This window comes from Megalops cyprinoides, chromosome 5 (assembly GCF_013368585.1).
Source record: "Megalops cyprinoides isolate fMegCyp1 chromosome 5, fMegCyp1.pri, whole genome shotgun sequence".
NCBI lineage: Eukaryota > Metazoa > Chordata > Actinopteri > Elopiformes > Megalopidae > Megalops > Megalops cyprinoides.
Window position 1 is genome coordinate 33,348,410 of NC_050587.1, and position 25,692 is coordinate 33,374,101.

A 25,692-nucleotide genomic window follows, 5' to 3' on the forward strand; every position below is an offset into this window, starting at 1 on the left:
GAGCAGACAGTGTCATCTGCTGACAGTGACTGGGGGGCTTCGCTCCGTCAGGGACAGGGGTGGGCAGGTTGCCACTGTTCCTTTGTCACACTGCTCTCTTGGCACTCTCTGAGTTGCTCGGGTGACATCGGTAGAGTAGAGCCTATAGTGTGAAAAATATTGAAGGACTGCATTCACCTTCCCTTGTGCTTCCCCACGAGTGCAGTGGCTTTCATCACAGGGAGAGACTAAATAGAGCGGTTGGCAACTACCGACGCTAGGTTAAGAAAGGGGAAGAAAATGGACCCCCTGACGGCTGGCTTGAATTACACGAATGACTGGTGGTGCATGCACTTGCCGAGTGGATGGAGTCGATGCTACCTCAGGTAGAACAGAACTGACGGCCAAGAGCAGGGGAAATGCCAGCAATCGACCCCACGGTGTGCTGGAATAAGCCAGTGAAGGACAAGGCGGCTGTCACCTTTACGTTAACAGCTACTGTAGGGAATGGGCCTCAGCATAGGCCTGGGGTGTGCAGAGATCTGTTCCCAAGACAAGCAAACTGCTGACATTTCGTCCTCTGAAATCAAGAGGAAATCATTCCAGTGCATATATACTCCCTGCCTTTGCGGTCATCCACAACAAAGGGCTAATGTGGACTCTGCCACTGCTAATGCAGTAAATGGCTGGTTGAGGGAAATGTCACTAAGTAAATGTGTGCTCTTTTGCCATGTCAGCTGTTCTTACTGGTTATCTGTGGTCTGTTTCATCCATTTCCCCTCTCTCGTTGTTGCAGCAAGGTGTCTGTCTGAACCATACGCATTATGCTTGGCTGTTAGTGTTGGTACTTGAGGAATGAAAACTGTTGGCTAGATTAATTTTTGTTGTTCATGCCAAAAACGAATTTGACAATCTTACAAGCCACTCAAGACGGCTAATGCCTGAATTGTTTTCATTCTCGAAATGTCTGGTTGGTGATTGCACTTTGAGTTTGCGTTTTAAACTCAACATTTATGTCGCTTAACAACAAGTGCTGTCTGGTTGTGCTCTCTGGAAATAATTAACATTGTTAATGAGGTGATGGTGTTCTTCAGTGGATCTGTCATTGTTTATCATCATTCAGTGAAATGCCCCTTGTCTGCTTTTCAGGGGTAGACACTGGCGGTAGGTCTCAGGTGGTGTGTGCACAAGTGCCAAAACGCCTACTGCAGTTTGCCCAAAATAACACTGCACCCCAAACATTCACAACCGTGCCTTTAAATGTTTTAATCAGCATCCATCCCTTTTTCTATACCGGGCAAAGACCTAGTGCAGTTTGTGATGGAAAATAATAAATTCCTCGCTGCTGGCATTTTTGGTGACCGCCGCTGACATCAAATTACTAAAATCGAGTGCATTGAGTGCTGCATCAGAACGGGGGCCCATTTGCTGTAAATGACGCTGAAATGCACGGTGTGGTTACTCCGCGCCTCTCTCCCCACATCTGGCCCTAAACGTCTCTCCACCGGCAGCGTGAACCTGAGACTCTCATTATCTGCGGCTCTCCAGCCTAGATCCCGACAGCTTGATAAATCGCTTGCTATATTTGCCTTTGCCGTTATTAGGACACAAATTCAGGGGCTGTCATTCACGGGGCCTTTTGTTGTCTCTCTCTGTTTGCTGGGCTGGTACTGATGGATGGGCTCAATAAATAAGGAGCGGATACAACTCGTATATCAAAGGAGGCGGAGCCCCGCTCCCCCGTCAGAAAGGAGTAGTGGGGCCCCGGCAGTCCTCGAACTAATAAAAGAGAAAGGTGTTTATCAGGGCTTATTACCTTGATTATCCTGTTCTTTCAGGTCAGCTTTTTTTTTTAATGCACTTCAAAGATGAGGAGATGGAGTCCGGGGACAGGGGAATTGTGCTGAATCCTAGTTTTCTTTGCAGCACTGTGTCTTTTTTTTTAGGCTTTTACTTTTGCGGAATGGGACCGGCGTAGATGTCATCTCCAGGGTGTGGGGCAGTTGGTGTAGTGTTGGAGGTCCCATGGTGCCTACTGGAATGTATTGTGATTTTCAGCAGAGTTTCTGCATGGGGATCTGACCTTTTCCTGCTGGAAGATTGATTACTCTTGGCGGGAGATATGGCGCAGCAGATAGCGGGGCCAGAGAAGTAAACACATCCCATATCACACCCTCCTTGGTGAATTGCAGTGGCTAACACACATGCTGTAGTTTAGTCTTGTTGTTAGTTTTGAGTAGGGAATTTACGCAAGAGGTGCTTTCTTATCAGTGGTCACCAAACACATGATTTGGCATGAGTATCGGAAAAAGCAATATATGCTTAAATATATTTAGTCAAATCCTTGCTCAGTATTAAGGATAGAGCACATTGGGGTTAGAATTGAGGCCTGAAGTCACCACCTACTGCAGTAAAAGGGTGACTTTCCACACAGCAGCATTGATCCTGCTTTCTCTTCAGTGTGAAGAATGTGAAGGTTAATTTTATAGCTGGGTAGCAATCTGTCTTTTTCAATACCTCAAGAGACTGCAGTTATTACCTGGCCTGGCCTCTGGCACCTTCACTGCCCTATCGTGAATTCAGGAAGGTGTTTGAAAGAACATAATGGTTGCGTTCAACAGAGTTCCAAACCAAATATTATCTGAGCGACCCGAGATGAGACCCAGGCTGGCTCGTTCAGTAACGCGTCCCAGCTAGAGGAGTCTCCCCCGACGACGTAGTCGCACTCACAACCAGGTGCGAGCAGCACTAATACCTTTCTCTGTTACTGCGCCAGTGTCGTCCTGTTCAGCCTCTTGCTCTTCATCTGTCTGTGTTTTTACATCTGATGTTCTCTTCTTTCAGCTGCACCCTCTTCCAAAAAAAAAAAAAAAAAAAAAAAAAAAAAGGGGGGGGGGGGGGGCGGGGCCGTTCCCCTGCGTGTGCCGCCCTGCTCTGCTCACTTGCGCTTCTCTTACAGCCTATTGTTCCTTTCTCTTCCCCTTCTTTCCTCTCTTCTGTGCAGGTGACTTCTATTCCCTTCTCTCCAAAATCCTAGGGGAGAGAGAGGACGTTGTCCACGTGCATAAATATAATCCCGCAGAGGCAGAGCGAGACCGGTCGGATCTGGTGGCTGAAATTGATAGCATTATCCAAAAGAAGGACCGGGGTTGGCCTGGTCCCAGAGTAGACTTCAATGAGCGTGAGGATGCTATTCTTATGAGGGACAGAATTCACAAATTTCACCAGTTAGAGTCCACTGTAAGGCCGCCCGGGAGCAAGATTATACCAGCTAACCAACCGAACGCGATCGAGGCAAGCGCTCGAAAGCAAGGTGGGTTGGGGGGGCCTTGTTCCAAATGCTTGCTTCCATTGAGATGAGCCTACATCACAGTGTAAATGTCTTAAGGGGTTTCTTGCTGTTTGTTTGCGAGTTATTTGATTTTACCCATTTTCTTTTAAAGCATAATCTGTTTTTCCCATCTCATCATGATCATAAGCAGCCGTCAGATCTGCAGAACATGGTGTTCGATTGTCCACGCTTTGCCATACCTACTTTCCCTCACAGCTTAAGGAGATGGATTGATTTGTGGTTTTAGTAGGTCGAACCGCTGCCTGCAAGTAATTCTCCAGAGGTGTGCCCCACGGGGTTTGAAGTATGAGTTTAAAAAGGTGTGTATGGTTTTCCTCTAGATTTCATGTCACCCCCCAAGTAAAACTAGACACGTTTTCTGGAAGATGTTTGCGCTGTCAATATTAATTGAGTTGCCTTTTGCCTCCTGTCTTAATTGGCCAGGATGTGGACCCTGTGGCGACTCTTTCGATTCCGGTTTCCAAGGCAGATTTCATGTGACACCAAGGAGACTTCCAATTGGATTGCCGTCTCTGTTGTATTGATCAGGGGTAGAAATCCTGTTACCAATAAAACAGGTGTAAATGAGTTTTATTTCAGGCACCTGCTCCTGCTTTCAGCCGTAAAAGGCAAATCGGAGCTTGTTTTTCATGTCCCGGCTTTCTAATTGCTATTCCTCCCGACATCTTCCCATGAATAATTCATGGGGGAGCTTTCAGTATTGTTTGTCTCGGAGTGCAATAGTCATGCCCTTTCGTACAACCACAGATGGAAGCCAACCCGCATGCAAGCAATCAGGGGAGCAAACAGCGGTGGAGCGGTCCATATATAAAATGATTTTATATCTCTGTACGCATCTGCACAGCTTGTAAAAAAAAAAAAAAATGCTTTTCTTAAAAATAATTACAATGTTTTGTAATTCCATTGTGGCTTAACAAGGGGGAAGAAGCATGATACCAAAACGTCGAAATATTACATGCTGCGCACCATCCATTTCTTCTACATGCTGGGCTGAAAATGTCCAGTGCTCATTTGTAAATATTTAGTTTTTTCCCCATTTTGCTGAGCATTTTGTCATATCCAAAAGAAGGAAGGGCAAGAAATTGATAATATGTGTTTGCTGACATTTTTAAAGGGGCTGCAATGCATTCTGGGTAGCTGATGTCTATTGGTTTGTGACATCTTGACAAAATGTCTGACCACAAATGTTACCACAGGCTGTGGGTAGTTGGAAAGAGCTATATGATGTTATTTCATATTAACATAATGTACAGAATCCTTTGCCCTGCTTTAAAAAATGGGAGCGACTACGTATTATTAATCATCATAGTAAAAGATGGTTATTATACTTTTTTTCCTGTCTTTCCTTTTTTCCCTTCTTAAAACACCACTTTTCACTTTGCAGCCTCTAGAAAGTAATGTTGATTATCTGCTTCACCAACAATTTCATGCCTCATTGTGAGTGATGGTGGACCATAAAGTATGAAATGAACTGTACACTGGACCAGATTTATTGCACAAAACTGGAAAGAGTTCGAAGCACTATATCACGGGTGCAATGTCTTCATGCAATCCAGCATATGAATTTCGATAAAGCCAAATGCACAACACTACTGTGTTTTTGTGGCTTCTTGAATTATGTGATGCAGTAGAACTATAACTGTGCTATGCTGTTGCTAAATTCTGTTCTACAACAAATAGTCTAATCCTGGCTTTATTGAATGAGCCCTGTGGGTGAAGAATGGTGCAGGTAGCTCTTGGCTTAGACATTACATCATCAGATCCATTTAAATGTTGACACATGTTCAGGCAGCATATGATTTTGCGTGCTTGTGTTTCGATCAGTCAGTGCCGTTCTTCAGCGCAGTGTTCAAGATAGAGGACCTTCTGCTATGGATGTATGTTCCTTGATAAGTAGGTTTTCCAGGCAGGGAAGGATTTGCCTGTGACCTTATGAAACTAATACATGTCAACATGATTAAATGTGACATCCACTGAATTCAAATTCCCCTTATTCTACCCTGGTATGTCTCAGTTAACAAAGTATTTGAGAATGATGATCCTTTTAATTAACAGAAATATGATATTTAAAAAAAGTTCCAATGTACATTTTAAATCTAAACAAATATTTGCCGTATTCAAGGCCAACCAGTAAAAAGGGTTTCAAGTTTTTCTTGGCCTTTGTGTCACTTCTCCCAACATTAATGATAAATGGCAGTGATTTTAGAATTTATTTGACTTTGTTATTTTACAATTTACTCTGCAGTACAGACAAAACATGTATGAACCACATGATAATTGGTTGACACCAGACCACTTCAGAATAATCACCTGCCAGAGCCTTTCTTATGACCTCATCGGAGGCTGGATGATCAGGGTCTTTACTGAAGTCAGTACGCCTTGCCACTAGTGAGGTCAACTTTAAAAATGGTATTCATAACCTCGCAGTGTGAAATATATAGGATTGAATTTTGTAACTGATTAGAAGTGTAGCTTTTACAGATGTCTTACCCAAGGGTCTTGCATATGAAACGTCACTTTTCGAATCTCGTTGTTTGTCTTTTCCCTTTAACTTGCCATCAAATCGCTTTCCATGCACTGCATTAAGAGTGATGTGTGTGCATACAGTGCTCTGTGCTTCCAGTAATCTTTATATCAACATGGGACATACAATCCTGAAGCAGTCCCTCTACAGGCTTAATGACAGCTTGTAATTGTTTGTCTTGTGCGCAGTTTCCCATGTGCTTCTGCTACTTAGATGCACATTACTGATAATGGCGAGACTTACCGTGTAGAACTGATTGCTTCAGTTCAGGCGAATTGGACCGTGGAACAGATGGACTTTGTGTTTCCGCAGATTGCCAGATTACATTGAGCTGTGAAAGTGGACTAAATTACTGGCACATGTGAAAAAGCAGACAGCCAGTGTACGCTCTCCTTCCACGACACCGTGCGAGTGATTGCTTTGTCATAACTCATCTTTTTAATTGTCATACATGTGTGGGGAGGGAGAGCTTGATGTGAATCCAGGCTCTGACGTCTGTTCCTTTTCCCCATAGGATTCCATCTGGAGGAAATGGCGGACTGGCCAGAGGTTCAGCTCCAGCTGGGCCAGGTTTCCGGACTGGCCCTGGACTCAGACGACAACCTGGTCATCTTCCATCGGGGCGACCACAGATGGGGGGTCAAGTAAGTACTGTGATCCGGAAGTAGTCTCAGAGGGCCTTGTCAGTCCCGTTCTCTGGATAGTGACCATTCAGGCGGTAATTCAGGCAGGAATAATTTTTTGCCATCATCAAAATCATCAGCTGCCAGTAAAATGCAGCACTGTGCTTCCTATACCTTTATGTGTTCTGTGTCCTTGAATTGTTATGGATGCATCCTTCCGTTGAATGTCAGCAGCTAACCATAGCAACAAGACTAGGGCACAGTCTGCTTATGGCTGTTTCTATGTGGTCTCCTGCCACCACAAAGTCGCGCACACACTTTAGGTAGATGAGCCCATGGGGAGTTGGTGACATCTGCCCCCCCCTTCACGGCAGCCTGGTGCAATAAGCCACGGTTTTTGTGCAACACTTCAAAACCCCAGCAGTGTTCATGTCATGATACAGGCCAACACTTACCCGGCTGCCCTATTTAAAACCGAAAGACCTGTGAGGTCTCCCGTCTTCTGACCTTATTCTATTTTCACTAAATTAAATATATGCTGTTTATAAATAGAGGTGTTTTTATGTGAAAGGCTGGTTGTGAATTTCCTGCCGCAGCGAGTGCAGTTAGCCCGTTTGTTTCTGCATAGGGATGGCGGTTTGGCTGAACTCATTAGGCGAATCTGCTACCTCTAGCAATCGCTTATACAGTAAGTCATTAGTCTAGCAATATACCTGTCTCCCATGCAAATTTAAAGTGGTGCCGAGGCCCCTGCATATTTATAAATACAGATTAGAAGATTGACTTTAGTAAGAGTTGCCTGCACATGGTGCTTATGTACTATAATGTGATATTAACAAACTTTACAGCATTCATACATTTTATCATCAAAGTCAATTGGAAACTTAAAGAACATCTTGTATTTAATGAATTCACAAACCCGGACATGCAGTTGTGTAGATTTTAAAAGGCTCCGTGGGTGGTTGTGTGAGAACATACATCCAGGAGAAGTGATTTGAATGTAATGTGTTTGGGTGGACACACTAAGCTGTTATAGATCTGTCAGGCACATTGACTTCTGTGTTTCATCTGTCCGGCTAAACATTTTCCCTGGGGTTTATTTTCAAATACTTATTGATTTTTTTCCCAGACACCTTCAGATGAAGCAATGGTTAGGTCTATATTTTAAATGATAATAGTAATATGACCGACTTGTACACTCCTTGACATCAGTTGAAATTAACATAGATAATATAGATTAACATAGATCATATGTATTGGTCATCTTGGCTGCGGCCGAAGCATGATGATGATGATATGTATTGGTTAACATTTTTAAGAGAATACAGAATGGTAATAAATGAAAAATACTGAAGCATTGGACTCTCTAATAGTCTTCTTAATGGTGTGTCAAAATGCATCAGTGGCTTTAAGTAGTTAACTTTGAGCAACCCAGCCTCAAAATGACAGAAAAGCCAATTAACTTTTAATTATTGCCCTTGCATTTTTAAGTGTAAATGTAAAATGGGAAATTGTGATTAGTCTTCCAGTTTTCCATCTTCCAGCTGTGTAAGTTCTGCTGACCGCAGCTTCCAGAGTGATTTCAGAAGGGTAATTAATTATTACAGCGTAGTCTCAGCTTCAGTGATCTGCCCCATATCATTTACACCGGGGCCTAATATTAATGCTCCCAAATAGTGTTTCTGGAATAACATTAATTTGATGAGCCGTGCACCGGGGGGGCCATCTTCATTTTGAGCCGTCCTTGGATCAGTGCTCCAAGACTCCGCCGCGGTGCCGCCGAGGTAAAGGCGAAGATGGAATTAATGATGTAGAGCTGTGGGTGAGGAGGGACGTCCCCTCTTTCCATTTATCACGCCCAGCCTTATTTACTGCTCTTGTACCTGGAAGTGTCCGGGGCTTGTTTGTGAAATTGCCCCGAATTCATCAAACGAGCAAAGTTCAGGGACGTAACAAATGAGCGCTTGAGAGGTCTCTGTAGCACCGCGCTGAGTGCGCGGGCTGGCTTTTTCATGCATAAGGAGAAGGAACATCTTAATTTGCTATGTGTGTGCGCCTCTTTCTTGACTGTGCATTATTCAGTATGCATCCCTGCTGGATGCAACCAAGTTCTTAAGGAGGTGAGAACTGGAACTGGGAGGGATCGAGAGTAGATTAGCATTTTTATCCACTGCAGCTTAGATGATCACGGATAAGAACAAACTGATCAATGAGCTCTTGTCTTTCTCATCAGTCAAAGCGGCACCTAGACCAAAAGTTGGCGCCTCAGACCACAAGTTGTATCTTATTTGGTTTTAAATTAATTCTGTGCATCCAAGAAAGCATAATTTCACTATAGCCTGTTTGACTGTTGAAAAAAAATATTGGCATGTTGGAGTGTTTTAATCATATTCAGTGAACAAATGTCACCTTTCATTTTCAGCTCATTTGACAACCGGCGCATTTACCAGCAGCAGTCACTGGGTCCCATTCAGCAGTCTACAATCCTGGTCGTGGATCCTGTCAAAGGCAACGTCCTAAAGGCCTCTGGAAGAAACATGTAAGTTCCACATCTTCCTCGTACGAAATAGAAGTAGAGGACTTTGAACTGGGCCAATTAGGCTTTTGTGTGCTTGGTTTTTTTTTTTTCTGGTTGCAGTAGTCTGAGACCATTTGCGCACCTGGACTTTGCTGAAGTGTTTTTGTTTATTATCTGAAGTCATTCAGGGAACTCGTCTATCTGTCTCTTGCAGGTTTTACTTACCCCACGGTATAACTACAGACAAGAACAATGACTACTGGGTCACCGATGTAGCACTTCACCAGGTAAATGGCCTCCATGTTTTTCAAGCCTGCATGATGAATTAGCATCTACACGCCCAACCTGGTAAGAGTGTCTGCAGAAGACCCTTGCCGCACATTTTAACCAAAACTGATACTGATTGGTGTTTTATCTCTGTCATCTCTAATGCAATACAATGGACAATTGTGTTTGTAGAAAAAACATGTAAAATATGAATATGTAGAAGTACCATCCATGCATTAGTTAATATATTGGTTATTGGTACATTCATATTTTATTTTTATGTATACATTAAAATAGCATCAAGTATAGAATGTATAGCAAAATTACACACATTAAAATGTCATATACAGTTCATGCATAAAATGTGAAATTGGAATCATTTATGCATTTGAAATCATTTATGCATTTTACATATGCTGAAATACGTTTTGCTTATATTTGTATAACTCATTACTTTATGAGATTGCATTTTCAGATATGTAAATGAGCTCTATTGAAGCCTTTTTTCTACTATATAACTAATGATCCTCCTATATAAGCCTGAAAATCTCTTTTTTTTTTTGTGTAGGTGTTTAAATTAGCAAGTGACGGAGGTGACAAGCCGCTGGTGGTCTTGGGACAGGCCTTTGAACCAGGAAGTGACAAAGACCACTTCTGCCAGCCCACCGATGTGGCCGTAGACCCGAAAACGGGAAACATCTACGTGTCCGACGGCTACTGCAACGCCAGGATCCTAAAATTCTCACCAGAGGGAAAATACCTCACTCACTGGGGAGCAGGTACAGGGACTCGGCATTTAGGAAAGCTCTTTAAGATTTTCACCTTTAAGGCAAACAGCGTTTCAGTGTAGCGCAAATCTGCTGCAGGGTTTCCTGCTTCCCTTCAGTTCTTTCCACCAGTGACGCCGGGGACGATCGTGCGGTCCTCACAGCTGCAACACTGTCTGCTACCAGTTTGCTGTGGCATTATGTTACAACCAATAGTACAACACATGAATATTATATCAGGCTATACTCAGTTATGTTATATTGCTGTTGTTGCAAAAATGTGACACAGGAGCAAAAAAAAAAAAACGGCGCATCAGCAGCTTTGCGTCGGTTCCTCTTTAATGCCTTGGTTTTTCAGTTACATTTCGAGAAGCCCGGCACACGTACACCTTTGGTAGGAGCCGGGCTGTCGGTTCTCCTGTGCCTCCTTGCATCCTGCCAGAGGGCAGCCTGTCTGTGTCTGCTCTGCCCTGCTGCGGGGGCACGGGGAAGGTCACTCCCGGACCCGCAATAGTCTCGAAGGCCCCGGCTTCGGCCGTTAGCGAACGACCCGTAAACGCGGTTGTATAGGCAGCAGGAGGGCAGAGCTGAGGCCGTTTCTCTGTTTCCGTATAAACCCTGGCACTGCTCGTGGGGAGCAGCAGATGAGCTGGCACGGCGCTCACCCGGATCTTAAGCTGAGCTTTGCATAACAGCGGGCACGACTGTGTTATCTGGGATCAGATAGGGAGGTGCGTTTATGCAGTTTTGCCTCGTATGATTACAGAACAAATCAATTTGCTCTGTATGAAATTGAAAAAATGCTCTCTTTCAGAATGATGATGGGTGTCCTCAATCCGTTTAGATTTTTTGCTCCCCTGTTTCAGCATCAGGGGGTATGTGATGGCCATCTAGTGTAGTTTCCACAATATTACTGATCTGATTGAAACACAAGTGCAAAATGCAATAACCTACCCCATTGACATAATGCCATGTCTTTCAAAACTGTTTTGTGGAGCCTTCAAGTTTCTCTTTTTCAGAACACCCCTCCATTTTAGACCCAAGTTTCACCTTGTTCTGTTTTTGACATCATTTCTTTGTCTCACACTTGAGTGTTTCTATTTTCTGTCTTCTTTTCACTGTTTTCTAAGTGGTTAGAATACAGGCACATACAACACTACTAATGTTCATGGAAGCTCTTTATTTGGTAATGAGTCACATCTACCTTATGAAGTTGGTATGAAGTCTCTCTAAATCTCTGAGTCAGGGCACTTCTATTACCCGGGTTGTTTTATTATTCTGTGTTTATTTAGGGTCTTCAGACAGGCGGAAGCGGGTTCAGTTCCGAATTCCCCACAGCTTGGCCTTCCTGCCGGACAAACGTGAGCTCTGTGTGGCCGACCGGGAGAACGGCCGGATCCAGTGCTTCGTGGCCGAATCGGGAGAGTTTGTGAAGGAGATTAAGAAGGACGAGTTCGGAGGAGAGGTGTTCGCCGTCTCCTACGCGCCCGTCCACGGTGCGTATGCAGCGGCCTTGCTTTACTTCAGGCCTTCTGTGATATGACAGGTACCCGTTTGTAGAAGGTGAAAAACACCTGCGGCAGTTTCCCCAATGCTGTCCGATAAACCATAGCTTACCTAGGACGAACTGGCGAGTGTAACAAATGCCTGTGCAGGCATTTAGACTGGACTGAATGGCAGTAAAACCTGTGTATAGCTCTAGCTCCCTTCTGAATTTTTTACAGAATTAAGTAATGAATGAGGTCAGAGACTGACACCACCTTCGAGTTCGCTTTCAGAGGATCTTTGCTCAGGAGTCTTTGTCGGGGGGAAGTGTATTTCCTGACTCTCATACAGCTGCGTCTGTCCATCATAAAATTTTAAAGTTGAGTATAGAAACAAAAGATGGATACGATATGAATTCCACACGTCGGTTCTCAACCTCTTGTATCTCGTGTAAATGTGTGTTGTCAGGCGGCCTGATATATGCCGTGAATGGAGAGTCCGCCTACGGGCAGTCGGCCCCGCTCAAGGGCTTCGTCATTGATTATTCAACCAAGGAAATCCTGGACTCCTTCAGCCCAGACACACAGGTATGGCATTACTTTTTTTTAAAAATGGGGCTATGTGACAGGAATGGAATGCACAGCCGTTGGCTCTTGTGCATTGAATGGTCATGCTGTCTGTGCACTGTGAACAGTGAAGTTGAATCCAAAGCACAGCTCTGGCTCTGGGTGGGTGCAGACCAGCAGACCTTTATGCAGCCACATTAAAACATGTGTTATCAGTTATTGTAAACATGGTGAAAACCAGGGGGATGGGGCCCATTTAGTATGACTCCTGTAGCACTTTGTTAATTTTGAGTAACAAATTAACTCATTACCTGTTCTTGAATAGTGCTGTGGGTTTTTTAAATGTCGGTTGAGAGGCTAAATAACGTAATATTTCTTCATCATTATTCATCATTAACCGCAAAGTGCCTTTGTGGTTAGACTGCATGCTCTCTCCGGTCCTGTTTGATCTAAGGCTTAGTTAAGCAATCCCACCACCTGCACTGTTCTTCTGAGTATTGGCTATAGTTAATCATTACCTGAGCCAGTCTCAGCCATTAATCAGCCAGCAGCATTTGGAAAGGTCAAATCAGTTTCTAATTGGTTAATTTACAGCTTCACTGGAACACAAATGCCCATGTGACTCTCCAGCATCACCATCGATTTTTGTGTGTGTTTTTGGGGTATATTTAAACAACCCAAATGCGAACACTCGCCCAAGCCTTCCAGCCAAAGTTTTGAGGTGATTGTCAGGCTCCTGAATGTGCCTGTCGCAGAGTCCCAGTGACAGATGTACCTGTCCTGCTGCTGGATGGATCTGCTGTGTACCCTTCATAACCCGCTCCACTTAATCTGATTGGGTTCCTGTCCACCCCCGGACAGTCCTGGCATTGCTTCTCTCGCCCCCCTCTCGTGTCGGCCTGATTTATTAGACTCTGATTCAGCGACTCCCCGCTAATCAGATGCTGGGATGTAATTTGATTGAATAGCAGTAAAAGAGTTATCTCTTTCTGCATTGAGTCCGTTAAGGCACATTTGCTCCAGACAGGTTATCTTTAATCTGCCAGGGTGTTCTCAGGGCTTCGGCCTCCTTTTTTATACCGCTACTTTGAAGCTATTGGGTAATCATTTTGTGTCTGTCCCCTCTGTCCAGCAACAGACTCTCATGTTGCTGCTGACTCACTGTGGATATATTTATGTTTGGCTTTCAGCTATGCAAGCATGGAGCATGTTACAGGGAGCTTTTGGTTTTGGCCAGTTAGTAAAGACACGGTGCAAATAGGAACGAGCAGAGCATTGGTGGAATATCTCCTTAATTGAGTCTTCAGACATTTACACTCATTTATTGTCTTCTCTGACGATGGAAACATTTTGTGTAGACTTGCATATTTGTTTTTAAACACTGCTTAAATACTGCATAGATAGGAAATAAGATAAGAAATGTAGATACTTGAAGTTTAGATCTATTTACACCCTGTCATACTCATGCATGGCCAAGCTGCTCTGTCAGGCTATGTAGATTTAAGAGTTGCAATATTTCTGTCTATAAAAGAACATTTGAACCATCTTTCTCCCTCTGCGCAGGAGTTTAAAATGCCGCACGACATTGTTGTCACCAGAGATGGAAGTGTCTTTGTAGGAGACGCAGCCACTGACGCTGTGATCAAGTTTGTCTCATCTGAAAGTAAGTACCAGTTGTGAAACCAGTCCTTCAGCGGTCTCAACCTTGTATCCAGAAGGGTCATAGTGTTCTGTGATTATTGATAAGTGCTAAGAGTTTAAAATAACAACTGTAACCGTATCAGTTTCAGTTACAGGTGTAAGGAGCTATGATGTCAGCTCTTGAATGCTTTAAATCTCACAGCAGTGGAAGCTGTTATCAGCCTGTTTTTACCCACTTATTGCTTTATTGACTGTGATTCTCTAAGAATGTGGTTTGGTATGAACAGAAAAGTGGTGCTTGATATCTTTAAGCTTGTTAGATGATATATCATTACTTAAATGATGGTTTTATCTGGGGTTGAGTTAATGTTACCCGCGTCCGTAGCTTTCCTTTGAATGATACATGTAACAGCATGCCAGGTGTGTTGTGCAATCTTTAATATTAAGGGTCAAATATTGAATCCACATACCAGTAACATTGAACTTTCCACTGAACCCCTACCAGTTCCACCCACCCAAACATCAGCTGAAACAAGCCCAAGGAGACAGAATGAAGGAATGAATATACTAAGTGCTAAATTCGCAGCACAAATATATGACAAGAAAGTAAAAGCGATATTAGGAATAGCATAGGGCGCTGCAATAATGAACTGCTGGATTTTAATCTTTTGTACAAGACAGGAATGCAAATGTCAGATACGTTTACTTTTTTATAGTTTTTTAGTTTGATATAATACATGGTTCCTGTACTCTTTTAGACCGCATGAGCCCACTGCAATAATCTGTAATCCAAATCTAGTGTTTGAGGGTTAGGGAATGTGGAACATATTGCATTGACTCTTTTTGGTGTTCAGAGAAATGTTGTATTCCACTGTAGATTAGTCATTGTTAAGCTGACGTACTTAAAGTATTAGTGCAAAGCCAAAATGAACATAATTGAGTAGAGTACATAAGAACAAGTATTCAGAAGCTTTCCTTATTCTGAAGGTGGGACCTGAGAAATGTAACAGGCTGTGCAGTAACATTTTAAAGTAAAAAAAAAAAAAATTTGTTTTTCTCAGTGGTCATGCTTATTGACTGAGATTAATAATGCAGTGTATATCCGTCAGATATACACTGCAGGCACTCTTCCCCAGAACGAGATCTCAAAAAGTCAATTTTTCTGCTGATGCCCCCTGCCCCCAGGTGCTCATTGTCGAAAATCGGTTTCCTGTCTGATTCAGACCAGTCGAAGAGCACAGTGTTCCACTGAGAGAAATGGCATTTAACAACGTTGGGCGTTCTATGGGCGGTCTTAGGAGGAAAAATTCGAAACGAAGATGCTTTAGGCCACTTTGTCACATCTTACATAATCATTCTGATCTACAGTGACATTCTGCTGTGTTATAAAAGCAGTTCCTTGGCGTACTTTAAAAATACGCCTGTGGACCTTGGATTTCAGCTGTCTATTGCGTTATTCACAATTTTTTCATCAAGAGACATGGGTAACAAAGATCAGTGGCTTTTGACTCAATCTGCATAACATTCAATGTAATGGAAATAATATAGATATAAACATGATATAATGCTTGCAAATAAAAAAAACATAATTTGAGAATAATAAAAACCTACTAAATATTCAGTGAAGCTTTCAGTCTGTCTGTTCCATTGCAGCTCTGTTTAGGAGAAGGGAACACAAAGAAACAGTGACATCCACCTTGCATTTAAATTGGAAATAAGTGTTCTCATACAGCTGCTGCATTAAATATGGGAATAAATTCACATTAAAACGAATGTACAGGCAGCTAAAGATTAAAAATGCAGGTGTATTCCTGGATCTGATGGCAGGAGTTCAAACAGGGACTGTGCATACAGATAGGCAAATTTATCACGGCAATGTCTGGAGCACCGTTAGAACTGCTGCGTTCGCACCTCTTGAGAATCTAATCGGATGATTATTTTTAAACAAGATTTTATTTGATGGAATTATCTCAGTGGGGGCTTAAGCAAACAGACAAAAAAACCGCTGGAAAGATTCTGAGGGGAATATGACCTTAATCCAAATGGAAGGCCCTTGTGCAATATCCCATTTATTTTCTGCATTTAGTGCAGATCCCTGTAGCACCACTGCGTCGGTTTCACCTAGAGGAAAGTGAAAGTTGGTAGCGTTTGAGCAGAATGCTGGGCTGGTGGAGTCTTCCGGTCCTCATGTCAGATCTTTTCTCCAAAATGACAAACGAATCTGTTCGGGTGAAGTCTGTAGGAATTTCAGCTGCAGTGGTTTGTTAATTCGGTGCTTTTTTTTTTCATTTTAAAGAACAGAACTTTGCGGCTGCTAAGTTCATTACCTGCACGTACTCGTTTTATCGTTTCATTTAAAGGTGGCTGTGCCACTTTGTGTGCGCAGCGTGCAGGGGCTGCACTTTGAAATGTCACTCGTCTTTCTTCAGCGAGCTCAACCGAAGCTGATGTTCGCAGTGCGCAGATACCATCATTTGGGCCATTAATGAAATGGATACTTACGGGCAGTAGTTGAAGCATGTCACAATATGTTTGCGCTCTTAAGCCTCCTCCTGTAAATGTTCTTGTCACAGCTAATAAATGTTTGTTGATTAGACAAAACCGATCATGTTGCACTGTTTACCCTCATCGTTGGTTTGCTTAAAATGAACACTTAAATTAAATTGTAAGAGCTGGCCTAGCAATGTTTTATTCACTTACAATTTGATCCAATAACATGCATAAAACAGTCTGCTGCTTTTTAGTATGCATAAATGCATTTCAGTCGTCAGACTACTTTTTTATTAAATGCATGTGTCTCAGTATTTTTAGATGGGCCTTGTCTTGGGAAATCATGTAAACAAGAAACTTTAATCGCATTCGTCATTCATGAGTGTTTGTTTTGATTGCTTAAATGCCATTTTGGGCATTCCACAGCAGGCCATGTATTCCTGGGTTGCACAGGCGGTGTTTTTGTAACCTACTGTAATGCAATGTCCTTAATTCCCGTGTTGCCAAATACAAGTCAATATGACCAGGCACGTCTGAGCCAAAGAGGAGCTTCCCCTTATGAGTAATAGTAATAGTCTGATATTTATTTTTGACATGTTTACAGTTTAAAAATGGGACGGCCTCAATGGGAAATGATTATGACAAAATCTGCTGTTTATTTTTGTTGGGGATTAATATGCATTTTCCATGTAATCTTTATTTAACAAGAAATACCAAGCAATAACTAAATTCCCATTAATGGTGATGACCCAGCTGGGCAGGGACAGGAAAGAAGGCCTGGGATCTTATGGTCCATTACCTCTATTGGAAAATTGTGGCCAGACTGTAGAAGGCAGTTGTGGAATTTGGCCAGGGCACCAGGATCAAATTGTTTTAAATGACTTACACGTCTACATCATTGCATTGATTTCTATGCGACCCTCGGGGAAGTGTGCCCCCTACTGGCCCACCAGCATCACTTCCACTAACAGTGGTATTTTCTTTGGAGGTCTTGCATCCAAGCGGTGAAGCACAAGCACCTGTGTTCAGCTTCAGAAATTTATCTGAGAGAGTGCTAACGTGTGGAATGTTCACTGGTGTACTTGGTGTCATTTTATATGGACAGTCTAAAGGGCAAGTTTCCATTCCAAGCATTAATCCTCACATTATCCATTTGGTTTAAGTATCTACCTGTGAGTTTATGCTGTTTCATGGAAAAGGTTCTGTTTCACTTTTATGTTCTTATTATTGTTCAGTTATTATATTCATGTATTTCTTTTTATTTCAGAAGCTGAGCATCGTTCCGTCAAAAAAGGAGGAATTGAAGTCCAAGAAATTGAAGGTACTCACTTTACATACAGTGTTTCACTTTAGTGTTTTGTGAGACACAACAAATTGAACCATGATGTTTTCACTTCAGGCTACAAAAAAAGGGATTGCCGCAAATACAAGAACATGGATATTTACATATGTAACACATGCATCCCTACATACATACACACGTGTGGCATTTTCACTGTATTTTTTCAGTTGAACAGTAATGTACTTTCCGTAACTTTGAGTATCTGGATTAAACAAGTGCTGCCATTTCAAGTTTTGTGGAAACTGACAGAAACAAAGTGTTACTTACGGGGTAAAAAGTAATGTGTAGCTACTGTCCTTATTCAAAGTTAATGATCAAGCACATTGCTATTAGATAGAGTTTGGACTTTGGGCATTCTTTAATTTTGTTTGCTGTTTAACTTCTTTTGCAGTAAAAAAAAGGTTAAAACAGCAGTCAGTTTCAGCATTTTAGTATGTGAATATAGTGCTCAAAACTACCTCGAAATGATCACAGCTTGAGTTTAATAGCATTGCGGTATTCATTTTTTCTGAGAAATGTCTTGTGTTATACAACTGAACAATTTAATTTTCTGCTGTTTGTGTCCCCCGCTCATGTATAAACTGTGATTGCTTTTCTTATTGCACTTCCGTTTGAAAAGACCATACCAATTTCCACAACAGGGAACGTTTTGTCTAAGCAAAATAAGAGAAGTGCCCTTGAAAAAAAGCAAGATGAAAGGCAAGGAGAGCTTGGCACATTTGCAGGGCTCGTGCTCTCGTGGGGATTAGAGAGGGAGAAACGCAGTAGCGGCAGTGGTACCGCAGTGAGGGCGCAGGTAGTCACCGCGACCTCCGTCACTCATTCTCACCTCACTCAGAGCTGCTCTGCTACAGCTTTACGCTTCTGATTCACTGTAAATCAGGTTTGTCAAGATGCACTTCTCTTTGGTTTGTACTCTAATTTGCTGCAATTTGCCTTGGTCATCCATCTGTTTCAGCAGTATTTGATTATCGTCAGACTAGTTCTGTATACAGCACATGGCCACTGTTACTCTTTTCGTCATTGCCGCAACAGATCGCCAACTAAGATGTTTTCACGTAATTGGTGTGCCGCTACCTCCTTGTTAATTACTGCTCTTGAATCTGGCTTTCACACAGAGTTAAAGTGTCTCTGGTTCATGCTTCCTTCATAACTGTCCAGTTTTCTTAAGGAGCAAAATTATGAATTTCTTCAAAAGACTTTCAGTAATGTAACAGACTGCAGACTTTTCATATACAGTGTTATGTAACAAAGCCATGAGCACTCAGAAAAAAGCAAAACGGAAAACATTTGGTAAGATAATATTTGATCAAACAGCATCTGCAGGTTTTCTGTAATCTCTCAAAAGGAAAACTCAGCCCCCTGCTCTCCCCAAGTTTTAGGCAGCCACATGCTCTCATGAGCATGACTGAAATTAGAATAACAAACTTCATGGAATATCAAATGACAAATTGAGAAAAAAGATCTTGTGTAATAAGTACAAAAACTCAAAGGCTTTTGGATTTTGCAGGGCTTGATTTACTGAAGTGTGTAGTTGATGTTTTTTTTTTTGTATTTGCATTCAACGGTCAGCTTCACAGAGTCAGTAATTATGCTAGCCCAGGGTTCAGCAACCCAAATGACAGGAAGAGTCTGTTATTTTTTCTGCCCAAAATTTCACAGTAACACAACAGTCTTAGTTGTAATAGAAACCAAAAAAAAAAATATTGGCTAACACAATTTTCCTCAAAGAGCCGCATGGCTGTGGAGACAGGTTGCCGACTGCTGTGCTAGCCCAGATGCAGCCGTAATGCACATATATTAAACTTAGGAATAGCCCTCAAGCCACACTAGATACATGCTGTAGAGGAAATAAAATCACCACACGGTGTGACATACACAATACCAGAGGTCTTAATTTTCACACAGCCTGCTCACATTCTTTGTTGAAATCTTGCTGCTGTGCGAAAGTGATCTCGTCCTCTCCCTTTCAGAAACAGAGACGTTCGTCCAAACCCAGCTGAAGCCCCTCCGCAAACTGCCCGTCCAGCAGCCAGAGCCGGTGCCGGCCAAGCAGGGAACCCCCACGCCCCTGCAGCACCAGGAGGAGACGCCCGAGGAGAAGCCCAAGGCCAAGAAGGGGTCGATGCAGGCCGCCCAGGGTGTCTCGCCCGCCATCGTCACCACCCTGCTGCTCATCCCTCTGGTGGTGGTCATCGCCATCGGCGTCTTCATCCGCTGGAGGAAGACCAGGATGTACGGAGGTAGGCGGCCATCAGGGCGCTGCTAGCACAGACCACAGGGGTCACATCAGTGCTGGGATAATGACTCTGTGCCAGGGAAAAAAAAAAATATTGGAACTGCAGAAATGGGAGTCTCAAGTGTTCAACCTGAAAAATGAAACGGAAAAGCGAAGGCTTCCTCAGCAGTCATCTTGCTTTGTAATTACAATATGTTCTGCTGTTGTCAGTCTGTGAGATGCATGTTTTTTGCATTCAGTTTTGAGTTTCCTTTCAAAATGAATGTTGATCTCTCCTTTGCGGCAGATGACTGTGAGGTGAAACTGGAGCCTAGCTCTTCCGGAGGAATATTGGGAAAACTCAGAGGTGAGTGGCGTCAGCATTTTTAAGTCTTATTTTGGAAATCAAATATGAAGGCTGAGTACTTTAAACACAGAATTATTGTGTCATTGAGTCATCAATGATATTTTGATGATATTTGGAGGGTGACTATAATACGTTCCATGTGTTCGAACAGAAGGTTGACTGATATTTCTGATGATGTTGCTTTTTTTTTTATTTGCTGTTGGCTTAAAATAAATTCAGATACGGTTTAGCTTTATTTTTAAACTCTTATGTGAGTTTTGAGTGACGCAGTCCCTCAGAGGGGCTTGGCAGGCTTTCTGACCCTCCTGACCTTGGGGACTTGGACGCGTGGCACCGGTCACTGCCTCGTGAATCAGACAGACGATAAGTGGGTGCCGTTGACGGCTCCCCCCCTTGCGCCTGTAACATCTGTCACAGGGGTGAGCCAGCCCGCAAGCTTTGTCACATCACGCGGGCGTCCGCAGGCCGGGCCCTAGCAGGGCACGGGTTGCGCCGAGCCAGCCAGGCCAGCATTCCTGACGAGCTCCCTGTCCGCACTTCATCCTAATCGCTGCGACCTGCGCCCTCTCCACACGTAGAGGCAGGGACGGGTGCCGACAGCCAGGGGGCTGGAAGGTCGCGCTCTTAACTCGCAGGTTTCTGCCGGCCTCCCCTGGAGGTTGTTCTGAGGGTCTGTCTCTGGCAACCGCGCAAATGTATCCCACACGGCTGAGCTGCTGTGAAGGCCAGTTTCCTCTCAGTGCGGTTTCTCTTTTTTTTGGCGCCCCCCTCAAAATCCCCACAAGTGGCAGTATGCAGATGGCACCCTGCAGGAGGGCACCAAGCCTGATGGAGCCCCTGGCACGCCCACCAGCAAACATTTACCCTCTGTGGATTCAGAGGGACCATGGCAGTGGTAGTAGTCGCTTAAACACACGCTGTTGCCTTGTTCTTAACTGGCCCTGTCAGTAGGGTCTGGTTTGAAACGCAGAGAGCAGTTGCTCTGTGCTTTTTTCGAGACGTGCCCTCCAGGCAGTGTCCCTAACTGCGTGAGTGACCATACAGCAGCAAGCATCACACTTACCAACGTAAGGGAAGTGAGTGCAGGAAATCGTAAACTGTCGAGAAACCGGGTCTGAATCGGTCGGAGAAACGGCTGCTCGCTGCAGCCTCAGGAATGGCCCGTGGTGACTGCGCGTGCGCAGCCGAAGCCTCTTTCAGAACTCATTCCATTCGCACATGGCGATTGGACGTCACGCGGTGTGAAATACTGCCCTTCTGGCAATACCCTCAGCTCCGGAGAACCAAGGTTACACTTGCCATCATGCAAGCCATCACGTTTCCTTTGGCTAAGTGTGAGAGCGGGCAGCCACCCGGGATTAAGGACGCACAGCAAATGGCTTGTCAAATTGGGGGAAATCGCCGGGGGCCACTTTGAGACCATGTAGACTTGGTCAGTGGACGCAATTAATATCACTTCAGAGCCTGTCACTCCTTCATAATTGGGCACACGTCCTTGATGACTTTAGCATAGTATGGTGACACAATGATAAGCAGATGGGTGTGTGAGCACAGTGAAGCGCAGGTGATAATGTATTGTGCAGGGATAACTGGCGGAGGCCGCAATAGAGCCATTCTTCCTGACAGATGGTGTTGCAGATACAGGTGTTCAGATGTCCTCGAGGCGCGTAGCGTTCAGGTTTAATTGTGTTTCTTAGATGTTTCGAGCCAATTAATTTTCTCACGTAAACCCCCTGAAAAAGTGGTTTGTCGATGACTAAACAGGATTGCGTCGCTTTACTTTTCGTAGGTTTGACTTAGATAAAGTAAACCTCTGTATATACATATACATGAGATTCAGTACAATCTCTGTAATTAAATGTAAACAAGTCCATGTAAATAAGTCTGTAATTAAAAGAGCAAAAACATCAATCAGCGGTGGCAGCAACTCTGCTGCCTCATACACTGTCATCAGTGAGCATCTGCTCACTAGTGAAAGAGTTGCCTTGGAAATAAAATGCAGATGTGTCCATGCAACATGACAAACATTTCAATGCAGATAATAGGAGTTACACTGGGAACACCTGCATAGAAACAATTTCATTGACAGGTTTGCTGTAATTTCTGTAAAATGCTGAGAATTGTTTCTCTGACAGTGTTCAATAATTTTAAACCTTATCACAATCAAACCTACTTTGGCAAGATTTCTGTATGAGTGGCGGGCAGCCAAATAAAATGCAACAGTTATGAAACTTTTTCTGTGGAAAATGTGGAAATTCCCTGAGCACTATCCAATGATTCTATCTCCACAGGTAAAGCCGGGGGTGGTCTGAACTTAGGGAACTTCTTTGCGAGCCACAAGGGCTACAGCCGGAAAGGCTTCGACCGGCTTAGCACAGAGGGCAGCGACCAGGAAAAGGATGACGAGGAGGCCACCGACTCTGAAAACGAAGAGTACTCCGCCCCGCCTCCGCCCATCTCCTCCTCCTAGGACCCCCGGGACAGGCCCAAGAGGAACGCCAGTCAAACGTTCTGCTCACGTGTTCAGGATGTATTCTACTCGTATATGTAATTGTTTGTATGGGCTGCCAATATTTTATTTATTTGTGCAAAGTTTCTCAATAAGAAGTATGACTGCCACTTTTATTTATATATTAACGGGACCAGATTAAAAAAGGAGAACCCCAATAGATCAAATTATGAAGCTATAGGTTCTAACTTTACTGGGAGAGAGAGAGAGAGAGAGAAAGAGAGAGAGGAAGAGGGATATCATTTATTTTTGTTACAATTTAACAGATTATCTTCCAATAATGTATCAGCCAAACAGCATTTTTAAGTTTTCAGGTTATTGGTCCAGTACTTTGGTTGATAATTTTTTTTATTTGTACATTTGTGCCTTTTTGATTATGTATTCCGCCTTCTGCAGCACCTACTATTACAGATGTGCCACATTATGAAAGAGCTGCTAATGTCACCTGCGTTTTGATTTCATTGGTATCGCATTAATTGAAAGGAAAAGATAAATTATTATTAATATGATGTATCTAAGACTGTATTTACTACATTTTCCAATCGGATGTGAGATGTGTCTAATATTTAATTGTGACATACTGAGGTTTTATTGCCAGAATACTATTTTCTGTAACAATGTTATTTGTGTAATAAAGTGTCTGCAAAGCATAGCAATCTTTTGTGCCTTTTTGCTGAATCCTACTATAGTGATGTAATGTTGAACCACATTACATATCTTTCACTTTGTTGCCACATTAAAAAAGAGTCTCCTTGTTTTTCTTAACAAGTGACTTTCAAAGCAAATTCATGTAAGCAGTGAGGTGTATGTTGCCATACAAATAAACGTTGATCCATAAAATTGTGATATCCTCACTCCCTATTTGAAATGAATTTTAAATGGAGCCCGGTCAGGCACAAGCACTGGATGGCTTGGCCTAGCAATTTGTGTAGAAAAAAGATGCTCGGCAAACTATTTCAGTAATTTTACTGTCCTGCACATGCAAAACCACATTACAGGACAGTTGTGCATCAGCTGATAACTAGATGAGCTACAACCATAGATGGGGCTGAAAAAACAGTTGAGGAATTCACATCTCACTCATAGCTAAAATTTCAGAGCACCTAAAAGTTTGTGTTCCAAATCATAAAGTGCTGCAGGTCCACAGTAATAGTTCATCGTGGCTTTGGCATTTCAGCTTATGCAGACAAGGATGCACATATACAACACTGATAAGTCACTAATTTGGTGTGTTTCAAAAAGTAGAAATGCAGCAAACCATCGATCACAAGTTATTGTCGAGCTGACGCACTGAAACACATTCATTCACGCAAAACTACTTGTCAAGTACTTAAATTTTTAGCTGCATTTTTTTTTAATGGCAGATAGGGGATAGAAGGGTGGGCTACAGCAAGAATTGTTTTTACTGCTCACTTTGAATGAAAAAAAGCCAAATTATAAGATTTGTGAACATATGATGTCATGCAAGACTGAAAACAGGCCTACGATGTTTGGTGGTGGTGGTGGTGGTAATTGTATGCTCTTGGGCAGTTAATGTGCGCCATACTGGCATGTCAAACACTGATTTGTGCTGTGGCATAAGTATGGCATAGTAAGTGCAAGATGTAGCAACACTCATTGGCCTGATAAGATACCGTTTCTAAACATCAGCCCTTTCAAAGGGATGTTCAAATAAAGTAGCTTGAAATGTTTACTAAGCGCATAAATTGCATTCGTCTTTGCCACTGCTGTGTAATTCACATTGAAAATTAATCACGACGCCTCTGACTGCACCTGGACTTTGTCTGTGTCGTGGCTGACTCAGAATGTTTCGCTCAATTATGATATAAATGTTAATCAAGTCAGCTGATGACCTGTGTGAGAGTGACGTGGTTTAGGATTGAGGGAGAAGAGAGATGAGTAAAGATCATGAAATTATATTTGCATTTATTTAAATGTGCACACAAAGAAATAACTCTCAACATTTGCTGGTGATACTGGCTACTACTAGTAAACATAAAAACATTACTCAAATACAGAGGTGTTATATTTGTGGTGGCTGAGGTGAACCCACTCCCCTTACATTGTAAAGTGTTTTGAGAATCTTGACAGGCTGAAAGGCATGATATAAATTCAATCCATCACCAATGAAAGAACAGTTTCACTTGTCTAAAATGCTGCATTATAGGAACATGTTGTGACTTAAACCCTTGAGAGAAATAGCAAATACAAATAACAAATACAGACAAGCTGTCATGTCTGAATAGTCTGAATAACTGCAAAATGGAGACTTCAGAGTCTTGCTCAGTCGTGTATGAGGCTTGAGGGACACCTAGTGGTGGTATAGGTTAATAATCACCTTATTACACCAATGCCTATTTGTATCATTGAGTACTTTATAAATATGTTCATTTTTCATAATTCTATAGTTTATAATATGTGAACTAAAATAACAAAAGCTACCATTAAGTAGATATAAAGGTTATGTCCATATAGAAAATAACTGGAAATGATGTAACCTGCTTTTTGCTGTTAATCGCTCTTTTACAAATGATTGTTTCTCCCTATATCTTAAAAAAATATTCTCATGGACTAGGATGCTTTCAGAATTTCTTAGCGTATAAATCAATGAAATTTAGGGAAATAATGTGAATAAGTCTGAAGCCTCATGTCAAATCTAGATATGAATACAGTATAACTGCATGTATTTACTGACTGGCACAGTATTCCAGGAAATGGCCCATTTTTAAAACATGAATAAATGCATCTGTTACCAAGGCCATAATCAAGGTTAATATACTGTGCACCACAATTCATCTTGTTGAAGGTACAAATGTAAGCATTAAAATTCCCACCAGGTCTTCCGTCTCAAACCTGAAGTGCTTCAGGGTTGTTCCGTTGCTCAGAACTGTATCATTGATCAGAAACACTTTCCCACTGAGCACAAATGCAGTGTAATCACTCATAACTGAGCCTGTCAACAATCCTTTAGCCGTAGAATTTGTGGGTTTTTTTTATTCCCATTGTTTTGTCATCAATTGGATACAGTATCCATCACAAATGAA

At 42.7% G+C, this 25,692-nt stretch overlaps 1 protein-coding gene across 6 annotated transcripts in view; it reads left to right on the forward strand.

Moving 5' to 3' along the window:
• pam (peptidylglycine alpha-amidating monooxygenase) overlaps positions 1–23,298 on the forward strand; it is a 65,307-nt gene extending 42,009 nt beyond the window's left edge. For 5 of the 6 annotated variants that reach the window (XM_036529475.1, XM_036529480.1, XM_036529477.1 and 2 more), the window contains exons 15-26: positions 2,984–3,292; positions 6,370–6,499; positions 8,901–9,017; positions 9,211–9,283; positions 9,832–10,042; positions 11,323–11,526; positions 11,984–12,102; positions 13,645–13,744; positions 17,480–17,533; positions 19,528–19,797; positions 20,080–20,139; positions 22,431–23,298. In XM_036529475.1, coding sequence (XP_036385368.1) covers positions 2,984–3,292; positions 6,370–6,499; positions 8,901–9,017; positions 9,211–9,283; positions 9,832–10,042; positions 11,323–11,526; positions 11,984–12,102; positions 13,645–13,744; positions 17,480–17,533; positions 19,528–19,797; positions 20,080–20,139; positions 22,431–22,609 — 1,826 coding nt within the window. In that variant the 3' untranslated portion in view covers positions 22,610–23,298. The remainder of the gene's footprint in view (positions 1–2,983; positions 3,293–6,369; positions 6,500–8,900; positions 9,018–9,210; positions 9,284–9,831; positions 10,043–11,322; positions 11,527–11,983; positions 12,103–13,644; positions 13,745–17,479; positions 17,534–19,527; positions 19,798–20,079; positions 20,140–22,430) is intronic. The other variant, XM_036529481.1, reaches the window with a different exon arrangement.
• Positions 23,299–25,692: the final 2,394 nt, after the last annotated feature.